The 20,440-nt window shown below is 31.6% G+C and overlaps 1 protein-coding gene across 1 annotated transcript; it reads right to left on the reverse strand.

The window, feature by feature from the left end:
• Window positions 1-15,805: 15,805 nt before the first annotated feature.
• LOC136203571 (uncharacterized) lies at window positions 15,806-17,069 on the reverse strand. Its single transcript, XM_065994763.1, has 2 exons — window positions 16,627-17,069; window positions 15,806-16,247 (listed from the first exon to the last, which is right to left on the reverse strand). The coding sequence occupies exons 1-2, from the start codon at window positions 16,858-16,860 to the stop codon at window positions 15,972-15,974; spliced, it is 510 nt and encodes a 169-aa protein (XP_065850835.1). The 5' UTR covers window positions 16,861-17,069; the 3' UTR covers window positions 15,806-15,971.
• Between the last annotated feature and the right edge of the window lie 3,371 nt (window positions 17,070-20,440).

Genomic DNA, 20,440 nt, shown 5'->3' on the forward strand with positions numbered 1-20,440 from the left:
TCCTTTCTTGACCATCGAACATCTTCAGCCTGATGGAGCCTTGACCCAGTACCTTGCACAACTTGTTGTTGCCTAGAAGAACCCTCCCAGCTTCTTCTTGAAAGTCTTCGAACCACGTCCTGTTGGGAGTCATATGGAACGTACATCCGCTGTCCAAGATCTAGTCAGTGTTTGGATCTTTATTAGTGACAGCAAGGACCTCAGCGCTCTCATAACCTTCTTCTACCACAGCGGCTTCGCCTTGATCTTTAGGCTGACCTTGACTCCTGTTCCTCTCAGGACAGTTTTTTCTGAAATGTCCTTCCTTATGGCAGTGAAAACACTTGTAGACCTTGCCTTCTTTATTGCTTGAGGATGGAGTTTTGGACTTTTTCCCGTTCTTGTTCTTTGACTTGTGAGAGTCCTTTTTCTCAGACCTTCCACGAACAAGCAATCCTTCTGCAGCTTCAGTGTTGGTGCTGGCCTCAATCTGTTTTGACTTTAAAGCCATAAGAACTTCTTCCAGACTTAGTGTTTCTCTAGCGTACTTCATGGTTTCAACGAAATGACTGAAAGAATGGGGTAAAGAATTCAAGATCATTATGGCATGATCTTCATCTTCAATCTTTACCTCTATGTTCTCTAGGTCAATTATGATCTTTGAGAAATCATTAAGATAGTCTTCAACTGGCTTGTCCTCGTTCATCTTGAAGCCGAAAAGCTTTCCCTTAAGATAAACCCGATTGGTGAGTGTCTTCGTCATGTACAACTATTCAAGCTTGAGCCAAACCCCAGCAGCTGAGGTTTCCTTCGAGACTTCTCTCAGCACCTTATCGCCAAGATACAGGACGATCGTACTGTAAGCCAATTCAAGAAGATCTTCTTTCTCCTCCTTCGTCATTGTCGCCGGAAGTTCTTTCTCGCCCTTCAGAGCCTTCGCAACCTTCATTTGAACCAAGATTGCTTTCATCCTCTGTCTCCATAGAGCAAAATCTCCCTTACCATTGAAACTCTCGATCTCGATCTTTGTAAAACCCATTGCTCTGTTCTTGATTAGCTCTGATACCAATTATTGAACTATACTTCGAACGATCAATCAACCACACAGATAAACAAAGTTCACAAAGATCACAGATTGGATCTTGAAACAGCAATCAAAAGAATACACACAGAATTTACCCTGGTTCGGCTTAACTGCCTACATCCAGCAACTTCACTAATCAATGGAGATTACAACAAGAATGAAACAGTTTCCTCTCTAGAAACTCTCGTGTTTTCCCAATCCCCAGCTCAGTATATCACAGTGTACATTAATGACTTAGTCTAAGAATAATCTCTCGTATGAAACTACTTCCCAACCCAAACCTTTTATAGCCTTTACAAGGTTGTGAAAATACCCAAAATGTCCTTACTCAAAATGTACTAACTCAGCAAGACCTACTGACCAGTGGTAACACAGCAAGACCATGTTGACCTGTATTAACACCTCAGTACCATGCTGACCACAGCCATGCTGACTTGATAACTCAGCATTATACCGACTTGTTGAATTACTTCATGCTGACTTGATTACATACAATTATGCTGACTTGATAACTCAGCACCATTCTTGATTAACTCAGCATCATCAGCAAATGATAGAAAACAACGACTTACAATCAAAATATAAATTTTAGAAATTTAGACACGGACGTGACAATTCTCCCCACCTTAAGAAATTTCGTCCTCGAAATCCACGTTCTCTAATCTAAATTTTCTCTCTCAAATAATCTCCAAGATCACAAAATTATTTCACATTATCAAGATTCCTCATAATCATCATAAGACCACAATCCTTCCATTAACTTCATCATTTATCCATATCCACATCACTGTACCTCTCAATTTCAACCTAGTTAATTTCATCACCAATAAATCCACAATAAAACTTCAAATATCATATATTCAATTTTATATGATATGATACACTTTATATTCGTATTTTCCTAATATACACAAAATCTCACTTTAATAAAGTGAACTCACAATTGATTCCATCAATTGCATATATAGCAAATATCTTTCACCTATCTCCAAGTTCTATACACTTCAAAAATATCACTTTTGAAACGCTAATTTGTGTGATATCATATTTTTCTTAAACTTCAAATAATCCGAATCAATGATTTGATTCAATATATAAACTTACTTCATAATAATAATAATAATACTTATATCTATAATTTTTCACTTCAATCAGTATTTATATTATAATCTTCAATCATTAGCATCAACATCACCATCACTCTTATAAGAGTCATTTCATAAACATCAACATCACCAATATAAACCTCATTATGATGATACAATTTCCTATCAATAAGAGTTATTTCATAAACTCTTAATATCAACATCACTTTTATAATTCTCCATTGAACTCCTCAAACCCAATCAAACTAATATGTTTTTTTTCACCACTATGTATATCATTTATCAATCTAAAGAAACTTCAATCTTTCCTCCGAACCATATAACCAAGGAAGATATAGTACCTAAATTACGATAATCAATATTTTTTTTGTCTTCTCCAAACTCCAAATAATATCTTTATACCCATAAAAATCAATAAATCTATAATATCATTCGATTTTCTTGTTTGACCTATAAACACTCAATTTGATCCTTATATAAACTTAAACCATAATCACACAAACATCAACTAAAAATAACTTCTTTCATACTCATCTCTTAATTTCCTATCTCAAACTGTGCTTAATATCAGCAAAATTTGTCCTCACAATTCATATCTTAATTATTTCCTCAAACACTATTTAAGCTTACCAAATTTTCATATTTAATCACCGATCCGGATAACTCGATGGATATAAAATCATTAAATCATAACGTGCTCAAATTTCCTTTCACAATCAAATTGCAAACTATTTCATAATCATAAATCATTTGGCTTCAATTAGCCCTTTGTATTATAAAAATCATATTTGGACTTCAATCCCAAAATAATAACAATAATAACCGCAATAGATTTCTCAATCCAAAAACAATTCGTAAGAAATCATCAAATTCATTTTGTTCAATATAGATATATATTGAAACCAAAAACATATATGGATATATGTAAATCAACCAAATCAAGCCTTAAATCAACATAATCAAGTAAAATCTGAAATTCACATAGAAGCATAATCAATAGCTTCATTTGAACCGTAATTTCACAATAAAAAGCAAAATCGTGAAAAATCCAAATTTTACAAAATACCCGTATAAACCCTGAAATATCAATTTCTGACAATTCTTTGATTATATATATCAATATACATAAAATTCAAAATATAGTTGATAGTTACTTACCTTTAGTCACTAATTGAAGAAAATCCACCCGTTCAATTCGCCTCTAAATTCTGTCTAAGACGTTTCCCTCCAAACACTTCCGAAATTCAAAAACTATTTGGTTAGGACTTAGATCTATACATAAAGATGCCATGGTTCTAATTTCAAATGATTCGGACGGTCGAATCTCCGTAAATCAAAGAAACGGTGGAGAAACGGTCCAAGAACGATAAAAATGACGAAGAAGATAAAAGAAAAGGAAAGAGAAACGAAAAAGAAAAAAAAAACCATCATCCTCATCTCCCACCTCTTCACCTTTCTCGCAGATATATATTCCAAATCTAGTAAATATCCAGTTTGGTCCTCCATCTTTATATAATCTTTTAAAAAATACTCTAAACTTTTAATTTATACTTAAAACCCTCGAATGAACCCCAAACTTTTCCTATAGCACCAAATAAAAATCATATACCTAATAATTATAATATATATTAATATCAAAATATAAATTTTAGAAATTTAGACACGGACGTCACATTTTTGATGAGTTATCAACATAGTAAAAAATCAGATTAAAAATATTTAATTAATTAAAAATAACAAATTTATATTTATAATATATTAAATAATTACTAGCCTATTAATTAAAATAATAAAAGAAAGTAAGAGTTACAGGAAGATGAAAAAACACAAAGCAAATGAAATCCAAAAGTCACAAATAAACTTCTATATAAAGCGTGATAGATAGTATTCCACCATTATATTCATTGGTCACGATAGATAGTATTATATTTCTGAAGGTAAATATTCGATTTTTTTCATATGTTGTAGTTATTTTGTTCTCAATTATGTTGTTGTTTTATTTTTATTAAACAATAGTTATTATAGTTTCATCTTTCAGATTCATTTCTGTTGTTACCCAGGTTCTATACCTCTCGCTATCTTATCCATGTTTTCTTTTTTATTTGTCTTTTTTTTCAAACTGATAGCTTCAATTGAAGAAATCCGACAGAAATAGAAGATGCATGAACAACTAAAACCGGAAAACACAAAAGTGTCAAAAATTACAAGAAATTCTTATGTTTCTCAAGGTAATTATTCGATTTTTTTCATATGTTATAGTTATTTTTTGTTCTCAATTGTGTTGTTGTTTTCTTTTTATTAAACAATAGTTGTTATAGTTTCATTTTTCAGAGATGAAATTCCATTTCTGTCGTTACCCAGGTTCCATACCTATCGCTACCTTATCCATGTTTTCTTTTTTATTTGTCTTTTTTTTTCAAAATGACTAAAATAAAGATTTTGTAAATTTGTATTCTTTTTTAGTATATGTTGCTAGGTGTTATCGTTTCGATTGCTAACTCTTAACTAAAATTTAGATTTTTGGCTTTATATGAACTCAATTTTTGGCTTTCTCAATTGTGCTGTTGTTTTATTAAACAATTGTTGTTATAGTTTCATCTTTCAGAGATGAAATTCCATTTCTGTCGTTATCCAGATTCCATACATCTCGCTACCTTATCCATGTTTTCTTTTTTGTTTATTTATTTTTCAAAATGACTAAAATAAAGATTTTGTATATTTGCATTCTTTTTTAGTATATGTTCCTAGGTGTTATCGTTTTGATTGTTAACTCTAACTAAAATTTAGATTTTCGGTTTTTTATGAACTCAATTTTTAGTTTTAATTGAAGTTAGATTAATTTTTCTAATTCGGAACATGTTGAAATCCACTCATTTTTTTAGTTTGAGTTTTGCTAATTGATATGGATTGTATTTTTTATTTTTATGCATTTTTGTACAAATAGATATAAAGTTTCACACGATAGTTGTTCATTGAAGTTTGAGACATATTAAATAAAATATTAAAGAGATATTGGAATATTATACTTACAATGAAGTTTATTTCAATATAAATTATGTTATATTATTATTATTATTATTATCAAGAAGTTATTTTTTCCTAATTTTCTAGACAATGAGATTGTAAGCGTCTAATACTCTTGATAAGATGTTTATTCTTGAAGAATGTGGATTATGCTAGATACGAATTCAAAATAAAGGTAAATAAAATAAATTTTGATGCTCAAAATCCTAAAAATGTACATTAATTATGGATATTGAGATAATTGTTTTTGCAACATTGGCTTATATAATTTTTAACTATTATATTATGGTTCGTACAAAATTGTTAGTATTTCAAGAGTTTTTAACAAATGAAAATGAAATATGATCATAAGACAAATTATTGAAAAATATTAATTAAGAAAGTATTATTATTTGAATCTCTTCAAATTCTCAAATGCTGAGCATAATGATTCTAATTAATATAATTAATTTCACATATTAATTATAAAATGTAGTGAGTGGTTACAATTGCGATTTAATTCTATTTAACTAAAATTAATTTATGGACTTAATACTTCATTAAGAAAAAATAAAATGTTTAATTAATGGGCAAAAAATATTTTCACTCTCCTCTTATTTAAAAAAAACCCGAAAGGAAGATGGTTCTTTCCTAATTATCTTTTTCGTCCATTCATTTTTTTTTCAATTCTTTTGTTTGTTTTTCTTACTTACAAAATTCAAGAATATATAATTATTAGAAAATATTAAAGAAGTCAAATAAGTGATATCTGCGAGTAGATATTCTATATAGTGAAAAAATGAAGAACAAATTGATCGAATGTCTTGATAAGATATTACGAGATGAAAATAGGAGAAATCATTATCTCAAACTGATTCAATTAGATATATTGGGTTATTGTAGCAGAATGAATAATTGAATTCGAATACTTGGTGATCATGAAATTCCATCAACCAAAATAATTATCATCAAGATGAATTTGTGACTAACTCTTACGAATTTTATTTTTTTTATATGTAACATATTGAATTGATAAAGTTTCTTCATATGCAACATTAGAAAAATATTGATTGTAATAGTTTATAGAATAATATATTGATGTTGCTTCCATTTTAACATAGATTGTAATTCTTTTGTATCGTAGATATAATATTTAATTTTAATTGTAGTTTAATTCAATTTTTATTTAACCTATATTGTAATTCTTTTGTATCGTAAATATAATATTTAATTTTAATTATAGTTTAATTCAATTTTTGGTTTTTTACTATATTCTAATTTATTTCTTAATTAATCTGCTATTTTATTATTATTGTTTCACAGAATATTTGGAATATGAAAATGTATTAAAATTCCTAAAAAGTACAAATCATTGAATTTTGTAGAAATAAATAAATCTTTCATCTTTAGTTCAAATTCTATAAAAAAAAGTAGTTAATTATTTTTAAAATTAATTTAATTTGAATTATCATTAAAAAATATATATTAATTTCAAATATACATAATATAAATTTTTTTCATAGCATGATATAAAATTATTCAAAAGTAAATATGTCAATTTATTTAATTATCTAAATTATATAAAAGTTTCATATCCCGTGCATCGCACGGGTTTTCGACTAGTAGGTAATAATAAGAGTGTTTTATAAAAAAAAAATTCAGTTACATTTATATATATTGACAAAATACATATATCAATACCAAATTGCAACTGTAAAATGAACTTAAATATTAATTAGTTAATAAACTGTCAGATTAGTAAAAAACGTAAAATTCCAACATATTGATTTTTTCGATTTAAAAAGTTGTTTATTCGGGGGTTGTGTTATGCTGATATGTAAGAATAATTTTTTTTTAAGATAAAAATTTCTTTCATTGTAATTAGAACTTAATTGTGTAATTGTAATACTTTGTTTTGTAAATAAAATATACCACAAACCTTTATTCGTAAACTTTTAAACCACATGCCTCTATTTGCAAAATGGGCAAACCACAAGCATTTTTTTCGTACTTTCCCCTTAATATAATGGATTATATTTTTTTTGCCTACAAATCCTTAAAAATGGGGACTAGTTAAATTAGTTGTATAAAACATATCACTAACAAGTTTGTTTTAAATGTGCCTTCTATACTTCCATTGTTTTTGACAAAATAAGCATTACTTTGTGTGTTTTCACCGTTGGATGATAGAGTATTCCTATTCTACAAATGCGATCGCCGCCTTCTCCGTTTCCTGCCAAATTCGATCTCTTCTTCTCACTGTTTCGGCAACTTTGATCTCTTCTTCTCGGAGAACATGGTCTAAAACCTAAATCGGAGGATAATAACCATACTAGAGCACTAGGTCCTTTCTATTTCCTTCCAAATAAAGTAAACATACAGCAAACAAAGAGAAAGTCTACCGATCGGGCTCGTTCAAATTTATAGATGCTGACTCGAACAGTTGAGAATAGATTGCCTTGACACAAAACAAAAGGATCGTTCGTAACATGACGATGTCCGCTACTTCTCTTATTCTCCATTCACTATATTTTCTAAAAGAGTTTACTGCATATGTACTGATTCCACTCGTTCGTTCGAGTCAATCGTTCTGTAAGGTAAGCTCGAGATGGTAGAGAATGGAAGAATTACTTCAAATTCAAGACTGATTAGATTAGGAGATTCAACACTGTTGAATCAGAGCACGTTATCCCATATGGTAACTTTCTTCAAAAAAAAAAAAATTCTGAATTTACTAATTCTAATTTTTGTTTCTTAACCACCCAAAAGTAAACGTATTTATTATGTAATTTATTTTTACTTTTATCTTAATAAAATTGGTTTTTTAGGTAATATTGCATGCAGCCAAATTTTTATACACTTAGATCCTGTTCTTTTTGACTGAACTGAACTAACTACTATTAAACTGAACTGAAATGAATTGAAATGATAAATTTTATATATAAATAATTATAATTATAATAAGTAATAATAAATTATATACATAATGATAAATAATAAATTATATATATAAATAATTATAATTATAATAGAAAATGATAAATTAAGAAAGATTAGAAAAATAAATTAGAAAAATCTCAATATGATTTTTGTTTGTTGATTCTCCTTTGAGCCACATAGTTTATGTGAATTAATTTTTATACTTTTCTCTTAATTATTTTTAACGTTTATAATATTTAGTATTTAAAATTTAAAATTTATTTTTTTAATACTAAATTTTTAATTTTATCAAATATCATCTAACTTGTATAAAAACCGAATAATATAATAAATAAATCATTAAACAATTAATTTTTGGATTCAATTAAAATTTGAAACAACCTAGCTAGTTCTTATGTACCCAACCAATCATGAAGTGACTTGTTAGCATTGCAGCCTAATATATCATGATTCATCAAGTTAAGTGACAGACAATTCAAGAATTTTCATTTATTTGTCGGGGCTAAAAGCATAATTTTCAAGTAATTGATTTTTTTTTTTTTTTGAGAAATCAAGTAATTAATTTTAATAGTGGAAAAATATATGTAACATATATTCTCAAATTGTATATAACCCTATTATTCAAATAACTTAGTACATATTTTGAATATAAATTTTAAATCAAAATAATCTGTTTTAATTTTCTACGGGTACAGATTCAATCCGAATAGTGTTTTTTTTTTGTAAAAATAATAATAATTTTATTAAAGTAAAAAAAATATTGATAAAGATATTCAAGTAAATTTACTAAATTTCTAGTTTTATATGGTAGATAGATTCTAAAGACTTAAAAGTCATTTAAAAAAAAGAAATTTTCATTTAATTATTGTTTTTTTTTAAATCAAACAAAAAATCTTTCATTGCAAGAGACAAGATTAATATCCTGACTAATTCCATCAGCTAACTAATTTAGCAGTACATTAGAAAATAAGAACCAGCTTGATTACTGTCCTTAATTACTTTTTAATAAAATTAATTGAATACCATAGAATTCTTTTATATTATAAAGGGATAAGATGCAAAAATATCTTCAACGTTGGTAACCAAGAGTAATTTTATCGCTAACATTATAAAATGATGCAATTATACCTAACGTTTATAAGATAGATGAATTTTATCCCCTAACTATAATTATACTCTACACAGTTATGCATCTCGTTATCCCCACACACTTATGCATTAGCAACAGATCAAACACACGTGTCAAAATTTGATTTTTTTTTTTATTCACGTGTACATGTTTCTTTAATCTATTATTGATGACTGACAATACAACATACAAGTGGTGTGAAGATAATAAAATTCATGATGATTGCATAGAGTGCTCTGTTAATACTGACTGAAATTGGTCCAATTTCAAATATTAAGGACAAAATTAACTTTACTTGCAAATTTTAGGATTAAAATCGTACTAAGTTTGAACAATAGTAATAAAATTGCTCCTGACAACTAACCTTAGATATTTTTTTATACTTTATCACTATAATAAACTATTTCAAATTATTATAACAATTTTTAAATTCAAATTGGAATTTTTTAGATGGTTAATTTTTAAATTGAATATCGATGAGAAATTTTATAATGTCTTTCGGAAGGGAAAAAAAAGTTTAATAATGGTGTACATTGGAAGAATAATCAGTTATGAAAGCTACCATTATTATGAGTTAGGTTATATTGAAAATAATATAAAAGAACCTTGAAAGTTGAAACAATAAATTTATAACTATTTTTTTTTTTGGTAAGATAAATTTATAACTATTTATGTTTCATTTAATTTTTTTTTTTAAATCTTCTTATAATTAAATAAAAAAAAACAATAAAGCTATCCGGATAGAATGGGAGGAAAAAAGTTTTTATACCAAATTACCCTTATATAATATTTATATTTTTATATTTTATATTTATTCATTTATATATTGGAAATAGTTATAATTGGGTTTTCATTTTTAACTGATAGCTAATTCTCTTTCCCTTACAGGTCGCCTTACTTTAATCCAGTCTATCAACTGTGCTGCTGCAAATCACATCATGCAAGCCTGTAAGCTCCCTGAACCGGTCCTCAACGACCTTGATAAAATTAATCGGCGTTTTCTGTGGGGAGAGTCTGGGGATGGGAGGAAGATTCACCTGGTCCCTTGGAAGGAAGCCTGCCAGCCTAAGAGCAGGGGGGGTCTTGGTATAAGGCAAGCTAAGGACAATAATAAAGTCCTGTTAATGAAGCTTCTTTGGAGAATGTGGCAATCCCCCTCCTCCCTTTGGGTTCGTCTTCTGTGCGGCAAGTATAGGAAAGATAGAATCTTTGGTGGCCGAAGGAGAGGGTTGTCAGTTGTTCCTTCCTCTGGAAAGGGCTTAGTGCTGTTTTTGCTGAGTTCTGTACGGGGATTGGCTTGGAGGTGGGTAATGGGAGATCCATTAGTTTCTGGTATGACACCTAGATTGGTGACAAACCGTTGATTGAGGTGTGCATCGCCCCTCCGCCGAATGATCTCCTCTCCTACAGAATTGCTGATGTGGTGGACTCGGAGGGAGACTGGATCTGGTCTAAGTTCGACTCCTTTCTTAGCCTGGAGACCCTCCTTAATATTAGAGGTGTGAATATTAGTAATCAGGAGGAGGATAAGGACAGACACTGCTGGGCCTTGACTAATAATGGTTCTTATTCTTGCAAATCGGCCTATGAAGCTTTTACCCCTAATAGGGCTGATCCTCCTTTGGAAATTTGGAAGTCCATTTGGGCCCTCAAAGTCCCCTACCGCATTAGGAGTTTTCTATGGCTGGGAGTCAAATACAGGCTCCTCACGAATGCAGATAGACACAGAAGGCACTTGGCTGTATCTGGTGCCTGTAGCAGATGCAGCGGCCATGTGGAAACCTTGTGCCATGCTTTGAGGGATTGCCCGAATAGTAGAAAGGTTTGGGAAGGGGTCCTTCCTCACCACATCCTTCCTTCCTTTATGGGGTTCTCTGATATTGACTGGTTCTCTGAAGGCGTTAATGGGAATTTGTTGGCCAGTATGGAGCACGGGGCTATTCTCTTCGCTATTATTTGTCACCAAATGTGGAAATGGAGGAATGAAGAGTTATTTGCTGAGAAGACTGTTTTTATTCCTGACCTCCGGTTTTACTTCTCGAAAAAACTCTCTGTTATTACAAAGAGTTTTGAAGGAGAGCCCCTGGTTCACCCCTCCCCGGTTAAAGAGGTCCAGTTAGTTGGTTGGAGGAAGCCCAGGGAAGGGGTTGTCAAGTTGAATACGGATGGCTCCTGCCTTAGTAATGGCAGAATTGCTGCTGGTGGAGTTTTTCGGGATGCTGGTGGCGCCTGGCTGGCTGGGTTTACCCATAACTTAGGTACGGGCTCCTCCTTTACTGCGGAGCTCTGGGGGATCTTGTCTGGCATTAAACTTGCCATTCGCATGGGTGTTAAAAGACTTTCGGTGGAGTCTGACAATTTGGAGGCTATCAACAGGACTTCGGATAGACAGGCTGTTTGTCTTAAGAGTCAGAATCTCATTAAAGCCATCTTGAGGCTTCGTCCTGCCTTCGATTCTCTTACCTTCTCCCATATTTATAGGGAGCAAAACCGCGTGGTGGATCGCTTGGCAGCTGCTGGGCATGGGGGGATGTTAGGTGTTTTTACCCTTTCCGTTCCTCCTTTTCTGTTACCTTCTCTTCTTGAGGATAGGATTGGGGTCAGTCTTCCTAGACTGATCCCGGGTTAGGTTTTTGTTTGTTTGTTTTTTTTCTTCCCTTCTTACAAAAAAAAAAAGAATATAATCTTTTTACTTTTATAAAAAAATAATATTTTTTCTTTTTTCTGAAACACTATATTAAATATAATATTTACTATAAATAGAATCATTTTCTTTTAAATTTTAGACAAAAAAAAACATAATTAAGTACCTAAACTTTTAAGGATCAAGCCTTTGATCAATTATTTTTTTACATTGAGCCTTTTATTATTGATTTTATTATAAATCTGACCCTTATTTAACTTTTTCATCGAATTTGGGAAAAGAGAAGATCAATACGACGATTCTAATGCTGAAAATCGCAAAATAAGAGAGGAGAAGATCGAGCTTGGAAGAACCTAGTGGAATAATTGAAAATTTTCAGACTCAATGAAAAGTTTAATAAGGGCTAAATCTATAACAGAATCAATGAGTAAGGCCTCTGGAAAAATAATTGTGGTTTAGTCGATTGGTAAGATAGTACTCCCTGTTTAAAAGTTTGCAAATGAGTAATAATATGTATTTGTATGAATTTTGCAGTTAAATCATATACGAGTCAATTTGAGCTAAAAAAACACATGCGGTCTCGTTAATTTATAAAGTTAGACCTTAAATTTCGGATAATTTGCAAAGCCAGTGTTTTTTAACTGCCCAAAATTTTCCTCGCCTTGCAGTATTTTTTTATTTAATGACTAAAATGAGGTTTTTAATGTTTATTCATGTAAAACTGTATTATTTCATTTGCTAAATATTTTATTATTTTATTTGATATTATTTCGTTGTGAACAAAAGAAACGAGCTGCTCGCAATAAAGCTCGTGATTAAAATAAAAATGAGCAGCTCGCGAACTAAACTCGTTAACAAGATAAACGAGCTGGCTCGTGAGCATCTCGTGAATAAACGATCTTCTAAACGAGCCAAGTTGAAACAAATATTTGAGCTCGAAGCTCGACTCGAGCTTGTTAACATTATGATGAGGCGAGCTTGAGCATGCCAAAACTCGGCTTGGATCGGCTCGATCAGCCCTAGTTGTAATGAAGCCAAGCTTTGACATATCCATGTTCGGCTCATTAGAATATTGACAAGTTCGAGTTCAATATTCTGTTTGTGAGCTGATGACAAACTTTTAATGAGCTTGTTCACGAGCTTTGTTACCACTAGCTCGTTAGTTTTCTCATAAGTTTATTCATGACTCTGTAATCGAGCTTACTCATGAGTTTTTAAGCTGAGATTCATCATGCGCAAGCTCGTCTTGTTTAAAAATTAAGTTGAAACTAATTAAACTTTTATCAAATCAATATATATTATCCATCTCCATTAAGATGAATCTTCTAGAGAAAACGATAACATGGAATATCTACCTCGTTGACACTCCTAATTACATCATATTGCTTTAAACCATAATTTCAAATACTTGAACTAGATATGCAAATGAGCCGACCCGAGACCGAATAGGGGTAGGCTCGGCTCGATAAGTTCAGAGATCGGGATCGGCTCGAGCTCGAAGCTCGTCAAGCCTGGAATTTTGGAGCTCGACTCGAGCTCGGTATAGGTTCGGTTCGAGCTTGAAGCTCGTCGGATAACTTGTTTTTTATTTTTTTTAAAGTTTTAAATGTACTTAATTGTATTTTATTAACATTTTATTATCTAAAAGCAGGCTTGAAGGAATACCAAATTTAAACTCCAAAAAACAAATATAACATACGATGTACAACAAATTTAAACAAAGTAATAAGATTAAACAAATATAGAATCTAACAAATTTTAATTTAATATGTAGTCTACAACCATATAGTTTCAAATTGAGTTTTGGACCAAACATTTATGTGTGGTTTAAAATTACTAATTAAAATAACTAATAAAAAAATTACAAAATTAAAATATATTTAAATTAAAAAATAAAAATTAATAATAGAAATAAAAAAAACTCCCGAGCCTACTCACGAGCTTTCGAGCCGAACCCAAAGAAGCTCAGGCTCATTAAAGCTCGAGCCGATCTCGAACTCGAACTGAGCCTAATCGATCTGAACTTTTAAAAAATAGGTCTACGATTTTTTGGGAAAGTATCAATTTAGGCTTGACGTACAAAATAACACTAAAATAGGCTTAACGTTTAAAAAATGGTACCAATTTATGCTTCGATAATGGAACGAAACACGTCATTGATATTACTCCGTTAAGTTCTATCAATTGTACGTGGAGGGAGAAATCAGAACTTAACGGAATAATAGAAATGATGTGTCCAATCTGTTATCGAGCCCTAAATTGATACCCTTTTTTAAACGTTAAGCCTATATTGGTGTTATTTTGTACGTGGAACCTCAATTGATACTTCCCTAAAACCATAACCCTATTTAGTAACTTATCCCAAAATTAAATAAAGAAGTTTAAATTAAAGTTATCAAAATATAAGGACTAATTTTTAATTTTTTGATTGTATTAGAATTAAATAAAAGTTATCACATTCTGGAGATGAATTAATTCCTAAAATTAACTAGTTATTATTCATTCCAATAATTAAAAAATAATTAATATATTTTCTTTTCAAATTCACTTAGAAATCCGATACAATAGATGGAGTTTACAAATTCCAATATTCAATATTGGATGTACAATAGGAATGATGGGAAATGAGGATTAATTCAACACTATTTTCAATAAAACATTAAATGTATTTTTTTTGGTCAATAAACATTAAATGTATTTTAATTTCAAGTTTCAATGACTAAAAAGAATTAAAAAAAAATCTGATTTTACAAAGGAGCAATTATGACATTTTAATGGATTCTATCCATTCTATCTCCAATTTTTCTAGCCATTTAGTAGTGTCCAAAAACAATAAACATTATTCAAGGTTCTATCAGAATAGATTCTATTGATTGTTTTTATTGTATTTTTTGTGTAGCAATTAATAGTATATTGTGGTTTAGGTACCAACAAACTCAAAATTCATCATTAATTAGATCAATATTTAGCTACATATGATATATACTTTTGTAGCAATAAATTAGATACTTGTAGCTAAAAGATTTGTAACTACAGATTAACTACGATATATTTGATTGCAGCTAAATCATTTCAATTTATTTATTTTGTTGTAGAGGAGGTAATAATAATAATAATAATAAAAAAAAGGGTTAAGCATAATCATGTGTTGTTAGAACCGTCCAAATAATAAATACCATAAAAGTATAAATTTGGGCTCATTTTCATGCTCCTGTTTGCCTTTTCATTTCAAAAAGTAGAGTTTTAAGTGTTTGGTCAGTGGTCAGTGACCTCCTGTTTGACTTTTAAATCTGAAAAACAGTATTAGGTATTTGGTTAGTGACCTATTCTTTATCTTTCACACCTGAAAAGCAGCATTTTACAAAAGCAGAAAATCTCTACTTTTTTGAAAAATCAGCTTTTTCCAACAGCAAACAGCAAACCGTAACAGGAAACGACACCAGCAAACAGCAAACTGAAACAGTAAATAGTAGTAAAACAAACGAACCCTTAAAATGTTTAAACAAATTTAATTTTTTTATTTAATCCAATATGTAAATTATCCATATTAACTATGCTGTCAACTGGCCGGAAGATTGAAACAAGACACTACATCCGTTTCATATTATATGTCTTTTTAGAGAGTTGTATAGAAATTAAGGATATTGAAAAAAAAGACTATTTTGCTCCTTATTTATTGATTCCAATATTTATTTATTCTATAATAAGTTCATTACTCTAATTAATTTCTGTAAACCCGCGTTTTATAGCAGAAAAAAAGATGAGTTAACGTGTACTGATCATATAAAATGACATGTAATATGAAACAAAAAAGAATCTCTAGAAAGAGATGTACTATGAAACGGAGATAGTAAAAAATAACAAACAAAGCAGGCAAATAAGCTTAAATTGAAAAACAGAATAATTTTATAAAAAAAATATAACCAAAAATAGTATTTGACGCTAAAATAAATATATTATAAGACGGAAAAAGATCATATGTACAATGTAAGAACAAAAAATGTAGCAAAATATACAAGCAAAAGCTTCAAAACTAAACAAGTTAACAATTTAGACTCATTTATTCATATTCCCACAACCACAACCTCAATCATCATACTCATCATCGTCATCATCATCACTATCACCATCGTTGTAACTATCACCATCATGATCGCAACTGGAGTTGCAGCCACATCCGCAAGTGCAATCATCGCAGACATCATCATTGTCCTCATCCTCATCGAGGTCATCATCATCCTCCTCCTCGATGTCGTTGTCATCCTCTTCTTCATCAACTTCCTCCTCATCCTCGTCCTCGTCCTCATCATCTTCCTCCTTGTCTTCGTCCTCATACTCTGACTCCTCTGATTCTTCAACAACCTTCAAAGACCAACACAAGTTGATAATACAGTGAAATCTCTATATAGGAATACACTTGAGATCAGACTATTTGTATAACAATTGGGAGGTTATTACTAAATAGAATTCGGTAATAGAGGTTATTACCAAGTTGGGACCGAGTTTTTTTATAACAAAATAGAGGTTATTTCTATATAGAGTATTCCTAAATAGAACTAAAAAATTACTTGGAGATTCTTTGTAGTGTAGGTTAATATTGAAGTTGTGGGCACTAAAAATTATTGCAAATAGGAACGGTAATTCAACAGTTACAATATAATTTCTTAGTTATCTCTCATTTCACACAATACCAAATAGATCGCAAATAAACAAATGAAAAACAGAAGTAAAAAGTATATACCTGGCTACCTTCAACCGGGGCTCCATATCTGAATAAACCTCGGCTTTCTCCATTGCTCACCAAAGCTCTGTTAGTATTAAGCTCTTCATAGTCGTCGTCAAAGTCGGAATTGTAATCATAGTTGAAGTCGAAGCCGTCAACATACACGAAGTCGTTGTCGTCATGACAGCCGAAGTACTCGCGGATGATGGTGAAATCATCATAGTAATCGTTACCGTAGTCAGAGTCGACCATGTTTTGAGGGTTTAATGGATGAAAACAAGTGTATGGAAAAATGTGGAAAGAAGTAGGGATTTATAGAATTAATTAGCCATAATTCCTTCAACTTCTACGGCATTCATGAACTTGATTTAACTGTTACATGCATTGAGAATTGGAAAGGTGTGCGAAGAATTATTGAGAATTGAAAAGGTCATTCAGGACTTAGATTGCTTAGATGTAAGTAAGTGAAGAAATGGAATCTTCTTGAGAATATTCCCAGAATTCTTAATTAAATGGTACTCGTAAAAAAAAAATTCGAAAAAAAATGCATTTAATAAACCTCTACTGAGCAATCAATGTTAGGTACAGATTGCAAAAAAAAAAAAAAAAAAACATATGAAATCTAACAAATGAAATTAATCTGAAAATGTTAAGTGCAGATTGCAAAAAAAATATTATTAATCTGAAAATGGAATAAATCAAATGAAATTAATTTCTTTAAATTTTTAGACGAATTGATAGTCGGATGGAGTAATATGAGATCTAACAATATCAGTTTCTTCTTTAAGACATATTTAGTTACTATTGGCTATCGTTATCCAGAAACATAAATGACGCGAACCCACGAGGTATAGTGCCTCGAAAACCCGACAACTAGATTTGATCCCTAGGAAAGCTAACGAATCATGGTCGGACAGAAAAGAACCCTTACAAAACTAAGTTGTAAAGACCCAATCTCAGTCTCCAACAATTAAGGATTTAATCCCGAATTGTTCAAAGTAGTGCCCCAAAGAACACAAGAGAAACCACTCACAAATTCTTAAGAGTAATATTTTTATTAATATCAAACTTGTGCCTTACATAAGAAAAAGCTCACCCTTAAATAGGTAAAGCAAATACAAACAATTACTTGAATTGCCCTTACATATCTTTGATAACAACAATAATACAAGGGCATTTAAGTACTTTATTTAGTCAACCATTAAGACAAAGAAAATCAATACCCATAATTTGACAATAATTCAAATGAGGAAACAAGACTCAATTCTCATGGAACTGATTAGGTTCACATGATTTTTTTGGAAGTTGTAATTTTGACCATTGAAAAAGAATTAAATCAATTCAAATTTTATTTTCTCCATAAATCCAAATGGTTAAAATTCATATGGTGATTTTTGACTCAATTTCACCGCTTGTTTTTTTTAATCCATGTTCGGTTTCTTTGATGTGCCCACTTTCCGAATGACCCTAGAGGTATGAAAAAGTTATAGCTTATTGAATTCCACCTGTGTCAATTTGGTCCGACATATCTAACATTTGCACCACATATGTTTGGAGCTCCTCTTCAAACTGCTTAGCACGTGCTCGAGTAACAGGTCCATCTGGTAGACGTATTCGCTCCATATGAGAATTCGGATTTTCAACCCGGGTTATATCATTCCCTCCCTCCTCAGAAGGATTCGACCTCGAATTAGAATCTGCATCATAAAAAGATAAATCAATAACATTAAAAGTAGCAGATACATTATACTCACCAGGTAAATCAATTTTGTAAGCGTTGTCATTAACACGCTCCAAAACTCGAAAAGGACCATCGCCTCGGGATTGAAGCTTATTTTTACGAAGTCCTGGAAATCTCTCTTTTCGAAAATGCACCCACACCAAATCACCGGGTGCAAACACAACCCGTTTACGATGTTGGTTTACTTTAGAAGCAACCCGTCTATTTTTTCTTCAATGTGGTTGCGAACCTTCTCATGAATGGATTGCACTAATTCTGCTTTCTTAACGTCATCTGTACTAGACCTGACATCCACAGGTAAAGGTAGTAAATCCATAGGAGTAAGAGGGTTAAGACCATAAACAACTTCAAATGGTGAAAACAAAGTAGATGAATGAATACTGCGATTATATGCAAATTCTACCATAGGTAAACACTCTTCCCAATTCTTAAGATTTTTCCCAACCACAGTACGCAAAATTTGACCAAGAGTTCGATTAACGACCTCGGTTTGTCCATCCGTTTGAGGATGACAAGCAGTAGAATATAAAAGCTTAGTACCCAATCGACTCCACAAAACACGCCAAAAATGACTTAAAAATTTAGCATCTCGGTTGGATACTATAGTTTTTGGGACTCTATGCAACTTAACGACCTCTCGAAAGAAAAGGTCAACAACATTAGTAGCATCATCGGTTTTGTTGCATGCAATGAAATGCGCCATTTTGCTAAATCTATCAACCACGACAAAAATGGAATCACGACCTTTCTTTGTCCTAGGTAACCCAACAATAAAGTCCATAGAAGTATCCACCCAGGGTTCCGTAGGCACGGGTAACGGGGTATAGAGACCTTGGGACAAAACCTTAGACTTAGCCTTTTTACAAGCGATGCACCTAGAACAAAGTCTATTGACATCCCTACGCATCTTTGGCCAAAAGAAATGTTCATGCAAAATATCTAAAGTTTTACGAACCCCAAAATGTCCCATCAGTCAAGCAATTCTCGATATGAACATTGTTGCACACATAGTCTATTTTCACGGAATAAAAAGCCATCAAGTAAATAGAATTTGTCCACCGCAGACTTACCGCATGCAAGATACATATCACCAAAATCAACATCACCTTTATACAACTCCTTAAGATGTGTAAATCCCAAGAGCTTAGTATTCAAGGAACTTAAAAGAATATACTTGCGCTATAGTGCATCAGCCACTATATTTTCTTTACCTTGCTTGTATTGAATAGTATATGGAAAAGTCTCAATGAACTCCATCCACCGGGCATGTCGTCTATTCAACTTACCTTGTCCCTTGAGGTGTTTTAGGGACTCGTGATCAGAATGAATAACAAACTCCTTAGGCCAAAGGTAATGTTGCCATGTTTCCAACGCCCTCACTAGAGCGTATAACTCTTTGTCATAGGTGGGGTAATTAAGTGCAGCCCCACTCAACTTCTCACTAAAGAAAGCAATTGGTCTTTTATCCTGCATCAAAACAGCACCAATACCTATGTCGGAGGCATCACATTCAATCTCAAATGCTTTCTCAAAGTTAGGTAATGCAAGTATAGGAGCAGAACATAATTTATCCTTCAAAATATTAAAAGCATTCTCATGTTCTATTCCCCATGAAAATCCTACTGTCTTTTTAATCACCTCAGTGAGGGGAGCAGCTAAAGTGCTAAAGTCCCTCACAAATCATCTGTAGAATGATGCTAAGCCATGAAAGCTTCGCACCTCAGACACAATACTAGGTGTAGGCCAATCGTGGATTGCCTTAACCTTTTCCTCATCTACTTTAATTCCTTTAGTAGACACAACATAACCAAGGAAAATAATTTGGTCTGTGCAAAAGGAACATTAAGACAAGTTAGCATATAATTGTTCTTTTCTAAGCACATCAAAGACACTCCTTAAGTGACCTAAATGCTCTTCTAAAGACCTACTATATACCAATATGTCATTAAAGTAGACCACCACAAACTTGCCTATGAATGCACGCAACACATGATTCATTAAGCGCATAAAAGTTGACGGTGCATTGGTCAGACCAAAAGGCATAACGAGCCATTCATACAATCCGTGTTTAGTTTTAAATGCGGTTTTCCA

The sequence above is a fragment of the Euphorbia lathyris genome, chromosome 8 (assembly GCF_963576675.1).
Source record: "Euphorbia lathyris chromosome 8, ddEupLath1.1, whole genome shotgun sequence".
In the NCBI taxonomy this organism is placed as follows: Eukaryota; Viridiplantae; Streptophyta; class Magnoliopsida; order Malpighiales; family Euphorbiaceae; genus Euphorbia; species Euphorbia lathyris.

Bases quoted from the DNA above. Each gene is read 5' to 3' on its own strand.
- LOC136203571 (XM_065994763.1), bottom strand. From the start codon at position 16,860: ATGGTCGACTCTGACTACGGTAACGATTACTATGATGATTTCACCATC. The intron at 16,248-16,626 runs GTATATACTTTT...TGGTCTTTGAAG, and splicing joins CCCCGGTTGAAGGTAGCCAG to GTTGTTGAAGAATCAGAGGA.